The following is a 25465-nucleotide window of genomic DNA, read 5'->3' as shown; positions in this document are numbered from 1 at the left end:
ATTTGTCCGTCACCCTATATACATATAAAAGAAAAACCGTTTCCCAATACAAATACAATCATAAAACGTACTACAATTAGATCTTAATACTAATTTTGTTACTTTAAATTAATCCAAATAGTGATTGCTTGTGTATTGCATATGCATGTGTGTAGGTTGGCGTAAGATTTGATAAGAATTGGCCCAAACATTTGGTCCATACTCTGGGAGACAACATATTCTAGGCATATTACAAAATATATAATATGTTCCATTAACATATTCCTTGTAATCTTTGTCAGTGTGTCGCATGCAGGCAATCGACCGTCTCAGCATGATGCACATGTAATTATTAAACCTGAGATATATCTTAAGAATTATCATTTATTCTAAGCAATAGTAAATTGTTTAAATTCATAAAAAAACATTGTGAATATAGTTAACATTTATTTTATGATAAGTATAAATAACCTAAAAGTGAGTTATTAAATGTAAGGCTTTTTTAATTTATTTGTTAATTTTTACACTGAAAACTATTAGTGTTTGCTTACTTCAAGCATACGCTTTAAAAAAAAAAAAAAAACAGAATATAAAAATTGAAATGTCACTTCAGTTCATTAATAGACATTTATTAGACAAATAATTCCCGTGTGGTATTATATCTTTTTTTGAACGAATATATAAATGATATGTTTAAATAATATCCTAAGATAAAACAGTCTTGGCCCGTGCCACACCCGTGTACAACGCCGTGTTCACCAAACCATATAGAAAACAAAAGCAAAGGAAATATTGTACCAGTCGTCGACAAGAAAGACCGCGAAACAGTTTTCTAACAGACTAAAAAACACATACAATTAAAAAAAAAAAGAAAACAAATATCAAAAACTCTCGTTCAAATTTAGTGCATTATATTCTTTTAAATTTAAACAAATATTTTTAAAAGTGATATTATTTTATTTATAATTTAAAAATATATTATATAACGTTTAATTTTTAAGTGACACAATGTATTTACGTGTGTTAAGACAATAAATCCCAGCTGATCCAAGATGGCCGCCGGCGCGCTTCTCCTACTTGCTTTCTGCACACGGTATGCGTTCTGCGATGATTACTTCAAGATGGTGAGAATCAATTATTTAAATACAGATAATAATCTAAACGTAACTAGTTACGGTAAAAGAATAGAATTATTGTCTATTAGCGATATATGGGGCATAACAAACATGCTAGGAATCCATTGAGTATCTTGAAATGAATTTTTCCAAGCGTATCTGTGTAGGGTTGCCATTTAATTTTTAATTTAAAAAAAATCCGACCTATTTTATTATGCATAATTAATTATATTATTTATTTTACCTAGATTTAATGGCAGTTTAAGTCATGCCCTTCGCCTCCAAGATATGGATACCCTACAAAATTAAGTTACAAAATATTTGTAAATTACAAGAAACACTTATATTTGACATCAATATGCATCTTAACTTATTCCTGCAGTTATAATGTATATTCTTGAAAAAATATTAAGCATATTATCATTGAAAATGCGGGTCTCGTGAAATTTAATTCCGACGTCCTATAAAAAAATTAATCTTGTCAAATTTATAGCCATTAGGTATTCTTGTAGCTATAAATTAATTGAAGATTAAGCTGTATGATTAGAGCAATCAATTATATTTAAATTAAAAAAAGCAAACGATCTAATTTTAAAGTAAAGAAAAAAAAATATTTAAAAAAATAATTCCATACGATTTCGAAATCGTTCTAAATTTAAAATTGCATTCAGTTTTCCATCTAATAAAAAGCAAGATAAAATCGGAACGCATCCGAACAAATCTGAAAGCATGGTTGTTCTATATCTGTTTGTTGTTTTTTCATGCAATAAAACTAAATTCTAAATAACATTTCAAATTATTATCAACAACAACTGTCTGTTATGTTCCCACTGCTGGGCTAAGACCTCCCCTCCCTTTAAGTAAAAGGTGTGGAACATATTCAAACCCAGGCAACCACCACTGATTGTTCAAGTGCTTAAGTTGTGTTTATAATTTATCTCGTGCTCGGCGGTGAAGGAAAACATCGCGAGGAAACCTGCATGTGTCTAATTTCATACAAATGCTACCACATGTGCATTCCACCAACCCGCATTGGAACAGTGTGGTGGAATATAATCCAAACCCTCTCCTTAATGGAAGAGGAGGCCTTATCCCAGCAATGGGAAATTTACAGGCTGTTACTATGACTGGCGAAATCGCGTTCTATTAAGACCTTAAGGCAACTACTGTATACCCTTAAGGTATCTCATGTACACCCGTTCTAGCAGCTGATCTCTTTGCAGACGTCTTAAATTACCCCCATACTTCTATACAGAGTACGTAGTCCACTAATATTTACGTACAAATATACCCTATAGTTTATCCAGAAGTGAAAAACTCTGACCATGACAAAAAATTATATATAGTGTAACTACAGGCACAAAGGACATAACATCTTAGTTCCCAAGGTTGGTGTCACATTGACGATGTAAAGAATAGTTGATATTTCTTACAGCGTCATTGTCTATGGGTGATGGTGACCACTTACCATCAGGTGATCCATACGCTCGTCCGCCAAACTATTCCTTAAAAAAAAAATTCTTTCTTCAGACAGGTACTCATTTTTATTGGTAAAGAAGGCATGTTATTCAATACAAGATTATACAGACTATAAAAAAGCGTGGAATTAATACTTAACTTCCAGGCAGGATATATCACATACATAATTGTATTTAACTAACATGAGTGTATTTTTAAATGTTGAAAAAGAGTAACTACTCAGTTTCTTGACGGTTCTTCTCGGTGGAATCTACTTTGCGAACTTAATTGTAAAATGACGACTCAAAAGTGCTTGTAAAAGCCTACTTGAATAAAGTTTGTTTTGATTGATTTTTTTTTCGTGCACTTTTGCCTGTTGGTAAACGTCAAACATTATCGTAAAATGTCAAGCAGTACTCGTCCATCAAAAAAGATATTTTCCTCTGCAGTGGAGCTAGAAATGAGTACACACATAAATCAACCAATCACTTACCTGTAGGTCAATTTTTCAGTCTGCTTTTCATAATATAATAATTAAATCATTCTTAAAAAATTGTATGTGTATCTGTAATAGTGATCGAAAAATTAAAGAAATATGTCTATGAAACTAGTAAACCGATTTTAGTAAAACTTACCCTGTTCCGTAACTTATCCTGTATCTAACGTAGATTAAAAATGATCATCTCAATACCAATTCTAGTTTTCGAGAAATTTGTGAACGATAATACATACATACACGAAATTCACACGTTCTTAAAAACCTAAACGGATCATCATACTCCAACATACATACATGTCGAACTGATAACCTCCTTTTTTATAGAAGTCGGTTAAATAATTTACATCTCAAGTAAACTACTTAATTCAATCAATAATTGAGCCATTATAGAAATCAAACTGATCTGTAGAATACGATCATATAATATCAGACTGATAAGCAATATTGACTACAATAATGGTATTATTCCGTATCAGAATAGCGTATCAATATAAAGCGACTTACGACGTTTCACAAATTAGATACGATTGAGATTTTACAGCATTGGTGCGGTGTCATCTTTGAATCTAAAAAAAATATTACAAACCGCTGATTAAATTTCTAGGCACGCGATGCATTGACTAGATTTATAGCTGTGATTGCATTATTAAGAAAAACAAATGAAAGTACCGCTCGAGCTCTTTGCATAGATCAACGGACACTTACAATTATTGTAATTAGCTGAAGAAAAACACTAGCCAATCCTGAGACTTTACACGATATTTACAAAATAGTACGACACAACTCAGATGTAACATCGGCAAAATTCGTAAAACCGATCACATCAAATTATCAATATTTATTTCTTATGTGAATATGATCTTTACACAAACGTAATAACGTGTAATATCATATGACCTGACATATTCGTCAATTTAACACGTCGATTTACATGCACTTGCTTTCTCGGGTTGAACTGACGCGAGAGTCTATAGCGACGAATAACGCTAATGGCGTGATAGGGAGCTGTTTCTATTGGTTGTGTAAATCGGCAGTAATCGGTTTTATTGAGGAGACCTTAGCCCAGCAGTGGGAAATTTACATTCGGTTATTTTTTTTACTTGTTTTGAGTACACTGCTGGGCTAAAGGCCTCCTCTCCCTTTTGAGGAGAAGGTTTGGAACATATTCCACCACGTTGTTCCAATGCGGGTTGGTGGAATGCACATGTGGCAGAATTTCTATGAAATTTGTCACATGCAGGTTTCCTCACGATGTTTTCCTTCACCGCTGAGCACGAGATGAATTATAAAGACAAATTAAGCACATGAAACAGCGGTGCTTGCCTGGGTTTGAACCCGCAATCATCGGTTAAGATGCATGCGTTCTCACCACTGGTCCATCTCGACTTTCAATAATCACATTTTAATAAAAAAGTAACAGCCTGTAAATTTTCCAATGCCGGGCTAATGGCCTCCTTTCCATTAAGGAGAGGACTTGAAACATATTCCACCACGCTGTTCCAATACGGGTTGGTGGATTGCACATGTGGCAGAATTTCAATGAGATTAGACACATGCAGGTTTCGTCACGATGTTCCTTTACCGTGGAGCACGAGATTAAGCACTTATGTATAGTGGTGCTTGCCTGGGTTTGAAGCTGAAATCATCGGTTAAGATGCACGCGTTCTAATCACTGGGCCATCTCGGCTTTTTTAATAAACGTCATAAAAATTTCAAATTAAATTCACAAAGATAATGTTTTTCAACTCAAAACAAAATCAAATGCCTAGTCATAATTTATGCTCCAGAAAAAAAATACCATCATTATTTAACACGACAGTTATTGTTTCGCCGAATTAAAAGTATCATTTAAATGCCATGCCTTCATTTTGTACACATTAGGTGATGTGATACATGAAAAAAATGAGTAATCATTAAAAATTGACCCAAAAAAAACCCAGGCAATTGTTAAAATAACCAAAACAGCGGAAGATTTGTCAACACTGTCATGGTACCTTAGCTAACCGTGAAGGTTACCGTCTAATACAAAAGACAAACCACTTACCGTGGGTACCACCATGACTTGGTTTCGGGGTTAATACGAACAATCCGAATCTAATACCATAAATGTGAAAGTTTGTCAAAAACTAAAAACGAATTTTAATTATACTAACACACTTTGATTTACTACTTTCCGAGGGATACAGTTGTTTGATCTTAAGGAACGTTCTAAAAGATTACTGGTGGTATAAAACCACACTCTGCCACATTTATAGTAGTTTTTTTGTCAGTAGTAAAAATCTTGTCAAATTTGCTCATAGCACGGTCGCAAAGACTTCATCATCCTCCTGCCCAATTTTATTCAACTTTCATGCTTTTCTGTCGGACGTTTTCTCAAAGACTGGTCATATTTATAAAATATAGGGAGGTCAAAATAAAATTTATTTTCTTGTGGGCAAACATTTATTTTAAAAAAGTATCAATTAAAATCTTCTTCTGATTTATAAAAACGATTAAAGATATAAAAACGATTAAGGATATTTCTCAATATTTAAACAATTATTATAATCTGTCTAAATTTAAAAATGGGGAACGAAAGACGACATTATTTCAATACTTTTTTTCCTCAATAATGCCTAAATAAAACTTATTTTCTTATGGGCCAGTTGATATTTGAGAAGTCAGCGGCTATCTTTCTTATTCTTCTTATTTCTGCTTTTATCAATATTATTAGCGACTTAATAAATAAATAAAATATGATTGAATTTAGGACGAATTCTTTATTTTTTTATAGTAGGCATAGGTTGGCGGGCAAGCATATGGGCCACCTGATGGTAAGTGGTCACCATCACCCATAGACAATGACGCTATAACCAATATTAACTATTCTTTAAATCGCCAATGTGCCACCAACCTCGGGAACTAAGATGTTATGTCCCTTGTTCCTGTAGTTGCACTGGTTCACTCACACTTCAAACCGGAACACAACAATACTGAGTACCTACTGTCATTTGGCGGAAGAATAACTGATGAGTGGGTGGTACCTACCCAGACGGGCTTGCACAAAGCCCTACCACCAAGTAAATAACACGTTCAATACGGAGCGAGGAACAATACGGCTCGTATGTGTCTCCTTTACGTTGCGACTTAGAAAAACATAGATTTGTCTAATGAGCAGAGGCGTAACATATATATAACTGTAGGAAAGTGATAAATATATTTATATGATGCCTATTGATAACAGAATGCTATGGTGTAACTACTTAGTACGGTGACTCTTTGACCGTGTACAGCAAAGAAGAAATAACATTCGATTTGATAGACCCTGTAACGTTTAAGAAACTCTTAAACGTTGCAGGGTCTAATAAGCCCCGTACCGCTATTATGATAGTATTCATACGATGTCTTGAACATTTTCCTAAACGGTCTACTTTTAGGATGTTTTCAATTTGACGCACATGAGATTGGGTGCATCTAAGCAACTTCAACTATCAACGTCACAACTTCCCACCCGATAACAGTTCAGTCTCAAGACGTTTTAATGAGACACGAAATTTAAAATACTGTCATTTTCTAAACGGTCTATCGACAGAAACAAAATAACAATAAAAAATTGAATATTGGACAGCATCACATACATAACTCTGATCCGTTATGGAAAATCAGAAGTAACGACGATATCACAAAAACTCAAACCCAAGACAATAAAAAGAACTAATGAACCTCGGAGTAGCGTACACAGGAAACCGGTGTACACATTACACTCGACCATGGAGATCAAAAAAAAACGAAATTACTTTCCAAATGAACCGGGGATTCAACTGAGAACTGCAACGATATTCTAGCAGCTGATTGAGGCAGTTCGATAAGTAAAAGTGAAACCTCTGAAGTGTACGGCACATTTCGTCAATTAAAAACCGCTTACCATAACGAGAGCTCATTGTATTCCGTCTGCAATACTGAACAATGAACCGCTAAGCTTATGTGCTACTTTCGATTGCTTACTAAAATTGTGGTTTTAATAAAGTTCTACTGATTTTTTTGAAGAAGAGATGGCCCAGTGGTAGGAACGCGTGCATCTTAACCGATGATTGCTTGTTCAAACTCAGGCAAGCATCGCTGAATATTCTCGTTCTCGGCGGTGAAGGAAAACAACGTGAGGAAACTTGCATGTGTCTGATTTCATAGAAATATTGACACATGTGAATTCCACCAACCCGCATTGGAGCGTGGTGGAATATGTTCCGAACCTTCTCCCCAAAGGGAGGGAGGCCTTAACCCAGCAGTGGGAAATTTACAGGCTGTTGTTGTTGTTGATTTTTTTCTCTATGAGAAGGAAGTCGAAAGTAACGGTCATGTTCCACATACAAGGAATATTGACTACTAGCTCCGTCTAATAGTGTGTAAACCGGTTTTCATGGGTACGTCACTCCGAGGTCCTGGGTTCGATTCCCGGCCGAGTCGATGTAGAAAAATTTTCATTAGTTTTCCATGATGTCTTGGGTCTGGGCGTTTTAGTACCGTCGTTACCTCTGATTTTCCATAACACAAGTACTTTAGCTACCTACATTGGGATCAGAGTAATGTATGTTATGGTGTCCAATATTTATTTATTTATATGTCTATAAAACTGTCAAAGGTGAGCATTGTAATACTGGCCAATAGTTGACACACGAACACACACTAAAACAATAAAATTGGCCTCGTTTGTTTTAATTCTATCGTAATGCGACGCTCATAATACACATATCACAATCCATGGTGTTGTATAAACCTATTATGTTCAACAATCACCACAAACCATCAACAATTACTATTAAGATGGTACAATAATAATTTGCGAAGATTCATATAATTCTGTTATTTAAAATGTCCTTCGTTGCGCATGCGCAGCCACGTTACCTTAACCGTGTAAGATCACGAGCTACCGGTCATCATCTTCATCATTATGAGTCAGTCATTCAAAATTAAAGTAATTCCACTTTTATAGTACTTATATACTTGTATTATGTATAATTTGCGATACCTTCGAAACATATATATTTGTTAGAAAAAACATAATAAGCAGTGGCAAGCCTCCACATTGACAGATGGGGGACACAACAGCGATTCGCAAAAGCAACTTATTTACCGATGAAATAAGCTTATAAGCTTAGGTTGCCCCGGGGACAAAATACCACTGGGGCACAATAAGCCTTTCCCTATGACAGCTTCATCGGTAACAATAAATTAATATAAAGTAGACCAGCCACCTACACATAGTATGCGACAAACACAATGGCCCTTGTGCCCCTTGTATGCCTCATTTTGAGAATCCTAGAAGGTACTACTAGGATTCTCAAAATGAGGAACGCTATACAACCGACTATGTTAAAGTCAATTAATAATATTCGGATAAGATGATTATATAATTCGTTTAGATAATTGTAAACTAGCTGTGCCCACGTCCCTGTACGCGTTTGAATTTATATAAAAATATATTATTGTAGCCTAAGTTACTCCTTATTATATCACTTATCTGCCAGTGAAATTCCCGTCAAAATCGGTCCAGCCATTCCAGAGATTAGTCGATACAAACATACAGACAGACAGACTGACAAATATTGTAAAAAGTGTTATTTTGGTATAGGTAACGTATATACATACATATGCATTGAATAAAAAAGGGCCTATTTTAATAATACAAACAAACACTCCAATTTTATTACATGTATAGATAATGTGTGCGTGTTTTTATAGGGGGTGAATACGAATTCAGCAGAAGCAACACAGTTTCTTAGAGAATATGATCGAGAAGCGTCTGGAATGTGCTACAGGTGAGTTATCTCTGTGTGATAAATAGAAGCAGATGTCTTCACCCACCTGATTCCATTGCTGGTTAAGATCTGTTCCAGTACGATTTAGATTTAACAAAAGTTCATTCATGAAGGCTCTTTTCACATTGGTTTCTCGTTGGTTCTTACATAGATTTCCAAGATTTTCAAGAAAACCGTGCTCTATAATTAACATCTACGATAATATTAAACATTGAGCTGAAATGGCCCAGTGGTTAGAACGCGTGGTTCAAACCCAGGCAAGCACCACTATATATATGTGCTTAATTTGTGTTTATAATTCATCTCGTGCTCTGCGGTGAAGGAAAACATTGTGAGGAAACCTGCATGTGTCTAATTTAATCGAAATTCTGCCACATGTGCATTCCATCAAACCGCATTGAAACAGCGTGGTGGATTGGGTGGAATATGTTCCAAACCCTCTCCTTAATGGAAGAGGAGGCCTATCCCAGCAGTGGGAAACTTACAGGCTGTTACTTTACTTTACTTTAAACATATAATGTAAACTTTATGTAAACAGCGGAAAATTTATGGATAATATTTAAAATAATCGTTCAACTTTTCAATTTCAATTCATAGAAATTTCGTATTGCATAATCTATAATTTATAAGTTATTTTTTGCAAACTATCATTTCATTGGTAATATGTATTTACATCTGATTGAAGAAATCTGAGTATCATACATAATGTTCGCGACTGCGATTTTTATTTTAATTATATCTAAATTACATAAACATATAAATTTATTTAATTTTAATTAACATTATTTTGCCATATATGAAACCTTTTTTACAACATTCAAAAAGAAAAAGTAAAATCGAATGTCCTGTGATTTCCTTTTGTTTTTTTTATTCGTTTTTTTTATGGTATAAGTTGGCGGACGAGCACATGGTCCATCTGATGGTAAGTGGTCACCATCACCCATACACAATGACGCTGTAAGAAATATTAACTATTCCTTACATCATCAATGTACCGCCAACCTTGGGAACTAAGATGTTATGTCTCTTGTGCCTGTAGTTACACTGGCTCACTCACCCTTCAAACCGGAACACAACAATTCTGAGTAACTACTGTGTCACGTACTAACCACTAATGAAAACGAAACAATGTATAATTGTAATGTAATAATATCAAGATTAAACTAGTTTTTAAAGCATTTTATGGTATAATTAAGTTTGGATTATTTGAGTTCGGACTCCAGTGTCTAAGTAGTCGACACATACCAACTTTTAAAGAATGACGGTGTGACTTGTTCTGTTGTTAAATATTGAGTGAGTCTGTTCACTTCTAAACGACGGATGCATCACTATTTAGGTCAAAGGCAGCGCATTGTTTATGCCGCGCCCTATTTCTTGTCCCTACGAAAAAAACAAGCAAAGTGAGCGAGCGACCTTTTCCCTTCTAAAATATTTAGATTCGTTTTGCTTATTAAAGAATTTTAAGTTAAATTCAATCAAATTTAAAAGGTGTGCATTACTTACAATGTCATTTGAGATATCATGACGAAACAGAAAAAAAATATTATAGGAATTAATTTTTTTATCCATAAAGAGACAAATATTCCTAAAACGTTCTTGAAAATGAAAGAGTAATTTTCTATAAACTTTTTACGTAAAAAACCAACCAATTACCTATAATACCTGTTAATATCCATCTAAGTTAAAAATACAAGGAACTCCTAACACAAAACAACAAATAATATATCTTTTAAAATTTCCAGGGTTACAATGTCTCAATGGAAATTCGTCACAAACATCACAGAGTACAACCGACGACGTATGCTGGAAGAACTGGCTCTCAGCTCCAAATTCGAGAAGTTATCTTGGAGGAAAGCAGCGGCTTATGACGCATCCAGGTTATCAGACCCTCAAAGTAGGAGACAACTCTCCAAGATCATACAAGCCAGTCGTTCCAGTTTACCTGACGAAAAGTTTTCTGAGGTATGGGGTACTATCTTATTTTTAACTAGCTGTGCCCGCGACTTTGTACGCGTTTGAATTAACAAAAAAGAAATATTATTGTAGCCTAAGTTACTCCTTATTATATCAGTTATCTGCCATTGAAAGTCCCGTCAAAATCGGTCCAGTCGTTCCAGAGATTATCCGGAACAAACAAACAGACAAAAATTGTAAAAAATGTCATTTCGGTATATGTACCGTGTATACATACATACATATGCATTGAGTAAAATAGGACTGTTTTAATATTACAAACAGACACTCCTATTTTATTATACGTATCGATGATTTGATGTTTAGATTCAAAAGGTAATAAGTGCTTAAGACTTGATAAAGGTATGAATTTGAGAACTGACGAAGGTTTTCTAACTCTGACTGTACAATGAGACTGACCTGGTACCCGTGTAGGACAAAAGACCTAAAATAAAATAAGATAAAAGAACTCTATATGGCCTTTTCTTGCTTTTTCAGATCCATCAACTAATAACGGAAATGAAAGAGATATACAACTCCGCAAAGATATGTCCATTCGGCCAAAAGCCATACGATCCTCATGTCCCAAGAGTATCGTATCCCACGGACTTCCCGGAAACGAATCGCGGCTACCAACCTTACCAGCTCACAAATCAGCCGTACCAACATTACCAACCATACCAAGATAACCCCGAGTACCCAAACTACTGTGACATGCAATTGGATCCGGAAATTTCCAGAATTCTCGCTCATTCGAGAATCGAAAGTGAGTTGCTGTATGTATGGACGAGTTTTAGGGACAAAACTGGTCCGAAGTTGAAGAACCGTTATATGAGATATGTACAACTCGCCAACGAGGCTGCCGTTAATACCGGTAAGATAATCTTCACAATCATCACAATCATCGTCCTGCCTTTATCCCAATTTTATTTGCGGGCGGCGCAGCATGTCTTCTCTTTCCATACTTCTCTGTCAGACGTCATCTCACAAGTAACATTATTTCTAACCATATCGTCTTTCACACAATCCATCCATCGTTTTTTGGGTTGCCGCTGTATCCATCCACATCCATGCTCAAGGCCTTCCTCACAATATGTTCCTCATTCATTAAGACAATCTTTACTACCTTTTAAAATTTATCTTTTACTAAACGTATAAAATGTTCATTACATAAGAATTATTAACATTATTTATCAACATTTACAATATTATTACATATATTACGAGTACTCTGATCCCAATGTAAATATCTAAAGCACTTGTGTTATGGAAAATCAGAAGAGATGTCGGTAACACAAACACCCAGCTCCAAAACAACATAGAAAACTAATGAACTTTTTCCGAAAAAAAGATATATAGAAGGGTTGGTAGTCAGTCAGATGTTAAGATAATTCAGGACGATGTAGATAGAATTTATAAATGGTGCAAAACTAATTTTATGACTCTCAACATCAATAAATGTTTTCATGTCAGATTTTTTCGAAAAAAAAAACCACTTGTGTCAGGTTATTCTATTGCCGACGCACAATTGCAAAAAATAACTGAGATTAGAGATCTTGGTGTCATGGTGGATAGCCAATTAAAGTTTGTTTCTAATATTACTTCTATAATTGGTAAAGCAGCTAAAACATTAGGCTTTATCAAACGTAACACAAAAGGGTTTTCCGTGACTACCAAGATCTTGCTGTACAATGCTTTTGTGCGTAGTCAATTGGAATGTGCTTGTATTGTGTGGAATCCCATTTATACTATTCATTCTTAACGTGTTGAGAATATTCAGCGCAACTTCACTAGGCATCTTGCCTTCCATTCAAATGAGTTCTCGCATAGACAACCATATGTTCGAAGGCTTCTGCATTTCAAAATGCTGTCTCTTCGTGACAGACGATGCGTGCAGTGTCTCTGCTTCTTACATAAAATACTTAATGGTGATATTCAGTACAGTGGCCTAGTCGAACGCTTCCTTCTAAATGTTCCTTATAAATGCCCAAGGAATTCTATCCCGAACACATTTCACATCCCGCGCGTTAAAACTAATCTTGGATCCCAGTCTCCCGTAGTGCAATTAGCAAAATTTTATAATGACATTTCCAAAAAAATACCAAGTCTAGACCTATTTAGTGATTCATTTTATGTATTTAAACAACAAATTATTGACTATTTTTTTAGTTAAAGTTTTCCTAAGTTTATATAGTAATATTTTTTTATTTTATTTTGTGATTTTTACGTAATATTTTTATTTTATCTTTATATCAATATGTAAACTTTTTAATTGTGCACTGTTTATAGTTAGTAAATGTTATGTACACTTGTCATTGACGTACATATCTGATGTTTTAATATAGTCACTTTAACTGTAAATGTTCAATATGTATGTTGTAAGTGTGCTTGTTGTAAATAAATAAATAAATAAAAGAAAAGAAAACCGGTGTACACACCACTCGATCACGGAGGTCGTCATATATGTAATTATGGGTATTTTAATATCAGGTTACAGAGATGCTGGTGATCAGATGCGGTCTGCGTATGAGGATCCATCGTTCAGGGCGAGCGTTGAGGAAATATTCAACCAAGTTGCACCGCTTTACAAACAATTATTCACATATGTGCGTCGGAAGCTGGTGCTGAGATATGGGGAAACCAGCGTCAGATCTGATGGGCCGATACCTGCACATCTTCTAGGTCAGTATTGACAAATACTAGCGACCCGCCCGTCTTCGCAAGGGGGCAGACAATAATAATAAAAGCCTGTAAATTTCCCACTGCCGGGCTAAAGCCTCCTCTCATTTTGACGAGAAGGTTTGGAATATATTCCAATGCGGGTTGGTGGAATACACACGTGGCAGAATTTCTATGAAATTTGATACATGCAGATTTCTCACGATGTTTTCCTCCACCGTCGAGCACGAGATGAAATATAAATATAATTTAGGCGCATGAATATTAAGTAGTACTTGCCTGGGTTTGAACCCGCGATCATCGGCTAAGGTGCACACGTTCTCGCCTCTCAGGTGCAAGACTGACACTAAATTTACTACAATTTTTTTTTTTACGACATCATATTACAAACTTGTCAAATTAACAATGTTTCTCTACTATATTTTCCATGTATTATATACAAAAACCTTCCTCTCGAATCACTCTACCTATTAAAAAAAGTCGCATCAAAATCCGTTGCTTAATTTTAAAGATCTAAGCATACATAGGGACAGACAGCGGGAAGGGACTTTGTTTTATACTGTGTAGTGATGATTACCTACAGCTTTCCAGGGCCATGAACCATGTGAATTGGGGGGGGGGGGCGTGTCAGGTGTTAAGTAATTTATATTCTTTTCTGAACCTCTGAAGCAGAAAACTTGAAATTTTAGGATATATTAAGATCGTTATTTAACCGTACGCCACTTTCGAATATTTAACTTTTTAACTTTACCGTTTCGTAAATTCAAATCGTTTATAAAAAATACATTGATAAAAAATGCATATTATTAGATACAAGATTTTGTAGATGTTAAAAAAACTTGGAATTAATACCTGTTAACTTCCAGGCAGGATACATTACATACATATATAATTGTATTTAACTAATATGATTGTATTTTTTAATTGTTGAAAAAGAATAACTACTTGCCGGTTCTTCTCGGTAGAATCTACTTTACGAACCGGTGATAGCTTCGCTTAATTGTTAAATGACGATTCAAAAGTGCTTGTAAAAGCCCACTTGAATAAAGTTTATTATGATTTTGATTTTATTAGTAAAGTTTTCAAGTAAATTCATTTCAGAATAGTTTTAAAAGAATATATTAACGTTATAATAATTGGATCTTCGAAAGAGTTTAAAGACTATTTAAAACATTTGTTAAAAAAATTATTTAATTAAATATAAAATCAATTCAGTTACATAAATGGTGAATGGCGTCAAGAATGCTATCAGAATTTCACCGTTTAATCGAATCTCTGCTTGTTAAAATGTCGATTCAAATCCCTGTTGCGTTGGGGGAATATTAATGGAGTATGTAATTTATTTCCCACGCATAATAAAACTATACTTAATTGAGACAAACATATATAATGTATTACAGTTAGCAAAGATATCTTAGGGAATAATCTGGTCATCTTAGCTAGAATAATCTGTGTTAAGTATGACTAGCCAGTTTCCCTCATTGGCGATAAATAAATATATGTCGGAGAACGGGTGACAAAATAAATAGTAAAACCAATTTATAAGTAAACAATGTATATTTAAAATTGAGTCCAGATGGCCCAGTGGGAGTCAAGATGGCCCAGTGGTTAGAACGCGTGCATCTTAACCGATGATTGCGGGTTCAAACCCAGGCAATCACCGCTGTTTCATGTGTTTAATTTGTCTTTATCATCTCGTGCTCAGTGGTGAAGGAAAACATCGTGAGGAAACCTGCATGTAACAAATTTCATAGAAATTCTGCCACATGTGTATTCCACCAACCCGCATTGGAACAGCGTGGTGGACTATTTTCCAAACCTTCTCCTCAAAGGGAAAGGAGGCCTTTAGCCCAGCAGTGAGAATTTAGTGAGGCTGTTGTTGTTGTTGTTGTTGTATATTTAAAACAATAACATACATATACATGGGGACAGACAGCGGTAAGCGACTTTGTTTTATACTATGTAATGATGATTTAAAACGTTTAAATTTTAGGTAACATGTGGGCACAAAACTGGAAGTCAATTATGGATCTGGTGATGCCATTTCCTCAAGCTCCGAACATCGATGTCACTTCTGAAATGCTACGACAAGGCTTTACTCCACTAAGGTGAATCCTATTAGTATTGCTTTAACATCACATTGAGGTAACTATAAAAACAGTTTGTGCAGAGCTTGATCGTGTCATTGTTGTGTGCGTATACAGGCCCCCTTGTAGATTTTTATAGTACGACACAAATTAGACGTAGCATCGGAAAATGAAATGGAATGAAAATAAAACCGATTACTGCCGATTTACACGACCAATAGAAATAGCTCCCTATCCCGCCATTCGACGCTATTCGTCGCTATAGATTCTCGCGTCAGAGAAAGCAAGTGCATGTAAATCGACGTGTCAAATTGACGAATATATTAGGTCATATGATATTACACGTTATTACGTTTGTGCAAAGATCATATTCGCATGAGCAATAAATATTGATAATTTGGGATGGCGTACTCAATTCGGATGTGATCAGTTTTACGAATTGTGCCGATGCGACATCTAGGTTGCGTCGTGCTATACGTTGATATGAATTGTTTGAGCACAAAGTCAAAACATTTAATAATGAAAACTTTTAAAATAAGTAATTTTATTAAATGTTTTACAAAATTAAATTACACTAAAACTACACTACTTTGTCTCTGGTGGATGAATGTCTGATTTTCCAAATGCACGGTTTTTTATAGGCAGCCGTTGATGGAGGTGGAGCTCAGAGTATGCAAATGTTCCATTGTTTCTTAGTTACTCCATTGTCTTCTTTTGTTTAATCTTTCATGTTTCGTTCTTCAAAGTCCAGGGCGTTGACATTACATCCTTAATATGATCCTTCTTCTACGATCTGGCAATGTTTATATTGCTTTTAAAATTAAGTTCCTGTATCTGACTGACGTAATTCACTGTCATACCAAGGTCAAACTATAAAACTGTCATTATTTTCTGCATGGCATCAATAATATTGAAATATCTGGTTAGTGCTTTGGGAAAGACCACGGACGAAGATTTGAAGTTTTCGAGTTTTTCTATAAAAATGACAGTTACAAGCGGGAATCTAGGAGTTGGAAGTTTGTTCATCCCGTACCTCGGAAAGCACGTTAAGCTTTAAGTCTTTCAGATCTGTAAAGTAACTTTGTATGTCTGTCTGTCGTTCTTTCATCTAAAGTTTCATCTAGTTTTTCTATCAAACCAATGAACCGAATTTGATGAAATTTGGTATAAAGCAAATTGGAACTTCAAGGAAGGACATAGGATACTTTTTTGCCTAACACATGACAACCAATCCCCTTAAATACAAGCAAAGCCACAAAAACCACTAGTTACAAATATAAACGCTATTAAAACTCAAAGTGACGTTAAGATCTTCGTCTTCTAGAATGTTCCAAATGGCAGAGGAGTTCTACACGTCGATGGGCTTAAAACCGGTTCCGCCTGAGTTCTGGCGAGGCTCAATGCTGGTCAGACCAGCGCAGCGTAGTGTACAGTGTACTGCCAGCGCTTGGGACTTCTGCAACAGGATCGACTACAGGTGCGATCTCCTGAAATATGATTCTTTAGAAATTTACACAACAACATACAACATTAACAGCCTGTAAATTTCCTTCTGCCAGGCTAAGGCCTCCTCTCCCTTTGAGGAGAAGTCTTGGAACATATTTCACTACGTTGTTTCAATGCGGGTTGATGGAATACATATGTGGCAGAATTTACAATTTAGACACATGCAGGTATCCTCACAATGTTTTGCATAAGACGAATTATAATACAAATTAAGCACATTAAAATTTAGTGGCGCTTGCCAGGGTTTGAATCCGAAGTCATCGGTTAAGATGCACGTTTTCTAACAACTAAGCCATCTCGGCTGTTTCGTTCCCCGTTCCGTTGTTAGACAGGATATTATTTGTATGAGACATTTACGCATCAATAAAAATAAAAAGATATAAAGAGTGAAGCTCCTGGAAAAATTAGGGACCTATTTTTGTATCAATAGACCGGGTCTTCTTATGTTAAGTGGTCACCACCGCCCATAGACTAGATATACCATAGATTAGCTGTTAAACTATGTCATAAATAAAAAATGAACAATTTCTTACATCACCAAACTAACTTGTAAACTAAGAATTTATTTTCTTATCAAGATGTCACTTTTCTATACTATTCTAAAAAATTGGAAAACAGGAATACCTACCCAGGCTAGCTTGCACAAAGACCTTTTTTACTCAATGCATATATGTGTATACGGAAAATAACATTGTTTACAAATTTTCTCTGTCTGTCTGTCTGTTTGATCGGGCTAATCTCTGGAACGGTTGGACCGATTTTGACGGGACTTTCACTGGCAGATAACTGATATAATAAAGAGTAACTTAGGCTATAATAATGTATTTTTTGTTAAATTCAAACGCGTATATGGACTCGGGTACAGCTAGTATATTCTAGAATCAGCAATAAGACAAAAATTAACGATATAGAAAACATACTTGATTTGGTATTTCAGAATTAAACAATGCACAGAGGTAACGATGCAGGATCTGATCTCCACCCACCACGAGATGGCGCACATCCAGTACTACTTGCAATACGCCGAACAACCCCAACTGTTCAGAGATGGAGCTAATCCCGGTTTGTACCTCTTCTTTGGTATTAATAAGCGGTTAGACGTATAGGCCATCTGATGGTAAGAGAAATACGTAAGCTGGCAGGTAAATAAGGCAACTAATGATAAGTGGAACCAATTACTGAGTTTCTTGCCGGTTCTTCTCGGTAGAATCTTCTTTCCGAACCGTTAGTTACTACACTTAATATACTTGTTAAATGATGATTCAAAAGTTCTCGTAAAAGCCTACTTGAATAAAGAGTATTTTGATTTTGATATTAAAAAAAGAACCATACATCGCAAATGCGTCACTAACTTTTGATCTTATCATGAGTAATTGGTCACCACTGGACAATGGCGGATATCCCTTACGCCTGTTTGTTCTTGTACCTGTTCAAACCAGAACATAGCAGTACTGAGGTTAGCTTATGGGCGGTCGAATATATTATGATTGGGTGGTGCGTGGTGTTTAATATACTTGATAAATATGATTTGGTTTTAGTTGCCAAGGAATTCTCAGTAACTGCCAAAAGTTTACAGTGTGTCAAATAACTCAAAAAGCCTTTGTTCCTTCGCCTGAACTGTTTCCAATCACTTGTAGCATCTTCATCTATCATCTTTAGGGGATATATTGTACTTCACTGTTGTCAAGTCTCGCTGAAGAGGTGGCTGAAATCGGACTTCATCAAATTTTCAAAATACTAATAATTATTATTAAAGAATATTGTTTTTTTTTTTTTTATTAGCATTCCATGAAGCTGTAGCCAACGCCGCGACTCTGTCTGTGTACAACCTACCGCATCTCCAAAGAGTTGGGCTTTATCAAAACAAGTAAGTATATAACATCAGATTAGCAATGAAATTAAACAAAAACTTCTTATTAGAAAGAGTAATTTAAGGACTTATTTTAGTAAAAAATATAACATTCAATATTTGGAAAGAAATGCCTACTTTGCTTAGAATATATATCCACTAATAATTATTTACAATGTTATTTGACGAAACACTAAAGGCACCTTATTTATTTCTATTCATTTGAACTGCGCAGAATTAATACGTCATTTAAAAGCTTTAAAACTGATATTTCACCGAAACAGCCAAGAAAAACTCTTAGAAAAATTTTTTGCTCCACAGAACCCACGATCCTTACGAAGTCAGCATGAATTTCCTGATGTCAATGGCATTGGAGAAAGTAGCGTACTTACCGTTCGCGTTTATGGTCGATCAGGTAATTGAACTTAAAATTTCGTCAGCAATTCTTTCAATTATTAAACAGCAATAATATTTACAACAGAGCCTAGATGTAGTATCGGCGAATTACTAAGTACGCTCTCCCAAATTGTCAATATTATTTTCTTACGTGAATATGATTATTACACAAACGTAATAACTTGTAAATATCATGTGACCTAATATATTATATTCGTCAATTTGACGCGTCGATTTACATGCACTTGCTTTCTTGGATTGAACTGACGCGTGAATCTATAGCGACGAATAGCGTCGAATGGCGCGATAGGGAGCTATTTCTATTGGTAGTGAATCGGCAGTAATCGGTTTTATTGAATTTGCCGATGATACATGTAAGTTGTTTGTACTTTTCAATAAGATTTGTTTTATATTTTAATTAGACATTTTGTAGCATTGTTAATAACAATTAGTATTATACTTATAGATTTACTAGGCATTGGAGCTTTGTCCGAGATATCTCTGTACAAACTCAAAGGTTGGTACCAGCCACTCGTTTTTGAATAATATTTAGTATTGATGTGTTCCTGTTTGGAAGATAAATGAGCTAGTGTAACTACAGGTACAGGAACATATCTTAGTTCTCAAATTTGGTGTCTGTCTTGGTGGTGACCCTTACCATCAAGAGGCCCGTCAGCCAAGATGCCTACTTACAACTAATTACAAAAAAGTTTTGCCGTCCAAAGATGATTTTCGATTAAATCGTTCTTTTTAATACAGTTGCGTAAAATGACGATTCAAAAGTGCTTGGAAAACTCTACTTAAATGAAGTATATTTTGATTTTTTTTCAAAATAAATCTAAGCTTCTATTAACAATATACTGATTGGATTTACTCAAGTAACATGCATAACAAAATCGTTGTCAACACAAATTTAACTTGTTGTCTTACATTTTATTTTCTTCTGTGGGTACGGGGCTTTTGGGACCTCGTATGAAAGCTATCACAATACCGGTGCGGGGCTTATTAAACCCCGTAACGTTTAAGAAACTAAAACTCGATCTGATATGATGCTGTGTTGTGACTGAATTTTTTTCAGTCCTATACATGGTCAAAGAGACCCCGTATTAAGTAATTACACAATAGCATTGTGTTTTCAATAGGCATAATATAAATATATTTATCTCTTTCCTAAAATATATCAAATACATGTTATGGCCACCGCCCGACAGAGAAATATATGATTTTCTTAGCCGCACCGCAATGGAGACATATACGAGAAGTATTAGGCCTCGTTCCACATTGAACGTAATAGAATATAAAAGGAGTTCCTCTTTTCCAGTGGCGTTGGTCTGTATTCGAAGATGGCGTACAGAACATGAACACAAAATGGTGGCAAATGAAATTGCGATATCAGGTCTGACTCCTTTTATTATTTATGCTATTCATCTTGTATTACAAACAGATTAATCTTAAATTTCTTGTAGTACTAAGGTAAGTATTTCTTCCATATTTCCATCTTGACGTTTCAACAATATACGTTGTTCTTTCACTGTTTCTCAACCATATGCTGTGATAATGTGTGTGAGATGCGAGATGGTCCAGTGGTTAGAACGCGTGCATCTTAAACGATGATTACGGGTTCAATCAATTAAGCACCACTGAATATTCTTGTGCTTAATTTGTGTTTATCATTCATCATGCATGTGTCTAATTTCATTCTGCCACATCTGTTTTCCACCACGGGTTCGTGGGTATTCCACGTATTCCATATGTGGCATATTAGAACAAAGTGGTGGAATATGTTCCAAACCTCAAAGGGAGAGGAGGCCTTAGGCTGTTGTAGTTGTTATAGGTAACTATTATCAAAATGACGAAGACATATTTGCAATCTGCAACACTATTTTAAATTTGACATCTTAATTAACAACAATGATTATTCTTATCACTAGACTTAATGAAATCTTTTTTCAACGATTATAGGGGGTGACCCCGCCAATTGCGAGAACGGAATCTGACTTCGATCCTGGATCCAAATATCACATCATATCTGATCAGGTAAGGTTTTATACCCATTGATAGATTGATATATACACATAGATTGATTTATCTGTTTACCTATTTCTTTTTTATAAACTATTGTTTATAGTTGTGAGTTACAACAATCAAATACCATCAGGATTCTATAAATCAATAATAAATATTGGACAACATCGCATACATTATTCTGACAATATATATTATTTATATATACAATGTAATGTGTATATTTATATATACAATGTAAGTAGTTAAAGCACTTGTGTTATGGAAAATCAGAAGTAACGACGGTACAAACACCCAGACCCAAGACAACATAAATAATGAACTTTTTCTACATCAAACCTGGGACCTCGGAGTACACCACCCATGAAAACCGGTGTACACACTACTCGACCACGGAGTTCGTCTGTTACCTAAAATTATCAAGTAAATAACTAAAATTTTATGTTATTTACAGGAGTACATCAAATACTTCCTGGCAACCATCCTGGAGTTCCAGATATTTGATCAGCTCTGCACAGTCTCCGGTCACAGCGGTCATCTGCATGAGTGTGACATTTATAGAAGCAGGGATGCTGGGAGATTACTTAGGTACGCTCTTACTTGTAAGTTTTGTAGTTTTCACAAATCCTTTGTCCATTTAATTTTTGTACTGGTACACTTCTGTGCAGACAGATGCAGATACATTATATCATGCACAACTATTTAATTTAGCGTTAACACAAGTGTCCACAGAGTATTTCTTTCACTAACCAATGGGATAGCAAGCTCCACCCAGGTACCACAGGGTGATGAAGCTAACGGACTATACATACATGCTATTTGAAAATGAAAAACTGCAATACACACTGCAAAAAAAATGTTAACCTATGGGATAGCAAACTCGTTAAAACATGGTTCAGGAGTAAGACGAAAATTAACATTAAAAAATTCTGTAGCAGTGTGTGTCACAAATAAATGTCTTTAATTTTTAAAAAAGCATGTATGAATAGTCCGTCTTGCTCCTGAAACCGGTCGTGACGAGTTTGCTCTCCCATCTGTTTGTGAAAAAAGCACTTTCTAAGTTGAAACTTTGGTGAACACAAAATTAAATACTTGTTTACTACAATCTGTATCTGCACCTATTTAGTTTCTCTGCAGAATGGTCGTCCTCATATGTGAGCTGGACCATCACCATTCAAAACAGGAAAATTAAAATTAAATCATTGCTATTTGACGGTATACAAATTTATGAATAAGTGGTACCCCTCCAGAGAAATTACCATATAACAAAAATTTAATCTCATCTAATAGTATTCAGATAAATTTGAACTGAAAAAAGCTACTTATTTCTTGGATATCATTTGTAGATCTGTTTGCCAGTCGGCAAAGGCCTCCTCCAACCTTTTCCACTCATCCCTTTCTTGAGCCTCAGTTCCACATTACTCCTGTCAATTGTCTGGTGTCGTCACCTTACCTTTTCTGTAGTCCAACACTCTTCCTTTTGCCTTCTCTGGTTACACTCTTTTGCTCCATTTATCGTGTCCTCTTATCAAGTGGCTAGCCCATCTCCATTTAAGTCTTTTGACTTTAATTGTTACATACGGTTTTTTTTTATTTCTGATGACACAGTTTTTCAATCTAATAACGTTTATTTTGATTTTGATTTTTGATTTTGACAACCGTAAGTAAAAACAGGTAGTATACAGGCAATATACATAAGTATTTACCGTAAATAAACCATCAATTTTTGACCAAGAACTAAGTTTTCCATAAATTCTTCCTAGCTGATTCATTTTCAGGCATTAAAGGTTACTAAGAACTAAAATATGATGAATAATATGATCATGCTATGTTGTATTGTTTTCAGTGAAATAATGCAGCCAGGAGCGTCCAAGTCTGCATCAGATATAATCAGGAGTATGACTCGAGGGAAGACTAATAGGATCTCACCTGAGTCGCTCGTAAGGTATTGTATGATTTATTTACATTATTATATTTGATGGCCATTAATATTTAGACCGATTAAAAAATTATAATTTGATTTGATTTACATAACAACAAATATACAAAATGAACAATAATGTACGTGTAATATTCGTAGGTGTACTAGTAAAACATTAAATAACTCTCCATTAAATAACGGAACTAAGATGGCAATGTTTTTAACTTCGCCGTTTCATTCATTCAAATCATTTGTAAAAATTACATTAGTAAAGATGACATATTAATCAATACAAGATTTTACAGACGATAAACAGCGTGGAGCTAATAAGTTTGTTGACTTCCAGGCAGGATATGTGACATACATATCTACATATATAATTGTATATAACTAACATGCCTGTATTTTTATATGTTGAAAAAGAGAAACTACTGTCTGCCTTGCCGATTCTTCTCGGTAGAATATACATTGCGAGCCGTTGGTAGCTTCACTTAATTGTTAAATGACGATTCAAAGGTGCTTTTAAAAGCCTACTTGATTGAAGTATATTTTAATTTTGATTGAGAGATGGCCCAGTGGTTAGAAAGCGTGCATCTTAACCGATGATTGCAGGTTCAAACCCAGGCAAGCACCGCTGATTCATGTGCTTAATTTGTCTTTATAATTCATGCTCAGTGGTGAAGGAAAACATCGTGAGGAAACCTGCATGTGACAAATTTCATAGAAATTGTGCCACATGAGTATTCCACTAACACGCGTTGGAACAGCGTGGTGGAACATGTTCCAAACCTTCTCCTCAAAGGGAGAGGAGGCCTTTAGCCCAGCAGTTGAAATTTACAGGCTGTTGTTGTTGTTAGTTTTGATCACTAATATAGTTAAACTATGAGACATTAATAACCTAATGTCAAATGTACATGTTACAGAAAAATTAAGACGATTTGGAATTAGAAATTTAAGGACTAATTAATAGTTTACCTCTTCAGGTACTTCCGCCCTCTGGAGCTTTGGCTTCGAGTACAAAACCGTGACGAGCAGATTATAGGCTGGAACTCAAACTTCCAAGACGTCGCTCTCTTCGCGCCGCAGAAGGCATCCGCGTGTAGAAGTTATCCATCTGTTTTGTTACTAATATTTGTAATTGTATCGTTTTGATTTAGTATTGTGATTAATAAATTTTGTTTTATTATAACTGCGTTTTGTTTTACGGTACATTATCATTACATAGTATAAAAATTTTAACAAAAAGAAAAACCGACTTCAAACAAAACACTTTTTTAAAACAAATAAAAATGTACTAAAAAGTAATAAAAATAATTGCATATTTAACATATTTTTGAGAGTCCTCCTAGGTAAAATGAAATGAAAAATATTAGACTACTTAAAAGTCGATTTACGATTATATAACGTAGTTATAGTTATTGCTATATTTGGAGCCGGTGTCAAAAAAAATGGGACCCCACGGGAAGCACCTTTCAAACAAAAAAAAAAATGATCAAAATCCGTCCACCCAGTAAAAAGTTATGAGGTAACAAACATAAAAAAAAAAAATACAGACGAATTGATAACCTCCTCCTTTTTGAAGTCGGTTGAAAACAAAGTCGCTTACAGCTGACTGTACCAAGTATGCTTATATATTTAAAAGTACACAAATGATTTTGATGCGTTTTTTTTTTAATAGATAGAGTGATTCGTAAGGAAGCTTTTTGTGTATAATGGAAAATATAGTAAGTAAAGAAACACTGATAATTATAGAAGTTTCTAAAGCGATGTCGTAAATAAACAAATTCTGTAGTATTATCAGCACCAGTGCTAAGCTGGGTCGAATCGCTAATATATATGACGGCGTATAGTGCGCCATTTTGTTTTTCGTACTAGCTGGAAAAGAGTGCCAATGGAAGTCGAACGGCGCTCTAATGAAGCATCGCGGCGAGGATAGCCTGGCAGCCATCTTGAATGCAGTTACATTCAAAATTTCCCGCGCACCACGTATGCGACGAATCGCTAATTTCCAATAGTTTCTGTATTATTTTGTAATAAATTCAGTGTTCTATGTGTGTTTGTGTATATGATATTTTAACGTAAATATATTTATCACTACTGTGAAATTATCTATATATTTACAAATCAGAGCTGAGATGGCCCAGTGGTGAGAACGCGTGCATCTTAACCGATGATTGCGGGTTCAAACCCAGACAAGGACCGC

At 35.1% G+C, this 25465-nt stretch overlaps 1 protein-coding gene across 1 annotated transcript; it reads left to right on the top strand.

The window, feature by feature from the left end:
• Positions 1-790: 790 nt before the first annotated feature.
• LOC124541274 (angiotensin-converting enzyme-like) lies at positions 791-24421 on the top strand. Its single transcript, XM_047119179.1, has 15 exons — positions 791-1103; positions 8770-8846; positions 10589-10808; positions 11298-11673; positions 13290-13481; positions 15472-15586; positions 16890-17042; positions 18009-18133; positions 18854-18938; positions 19242-19335; positions 20638-20712; positions 21279-21353; positions 21796-21929; positions 23188-23286; positions 24246-24421. Exons 1-15 carry the CDS (start codon positions 1032-1034, stop codon positions 24412-24414), a joined length of 2061 nt encoding a protein of 686 aa, XP_046975135.1. The 5' UTR covers positions 791-1031; the 3' UTR covers positions 24415-24421.
• Positions 24422-25465: the final 1044 nt, after the last annotated feature.

This window comes from Vanessa cardui, chromosome 27 (assembly GCF_905220365.1).
Source record: "Vanessa cardui chromosome 27, ilVanCard2.1, whole genome shotgun sequence".
Lineage (NCBI taxonomy): Eukaryota > Metazoa > Arthropoda > Insecta > Lepidoptera > Nymphalidae > Vanessa > Vanessa cardui.
The sequence above is the reverse complement of the archived record's forward strand: the minus strand, read 5'-3'. Positions and strand labels throughout refer to the sequence as shown.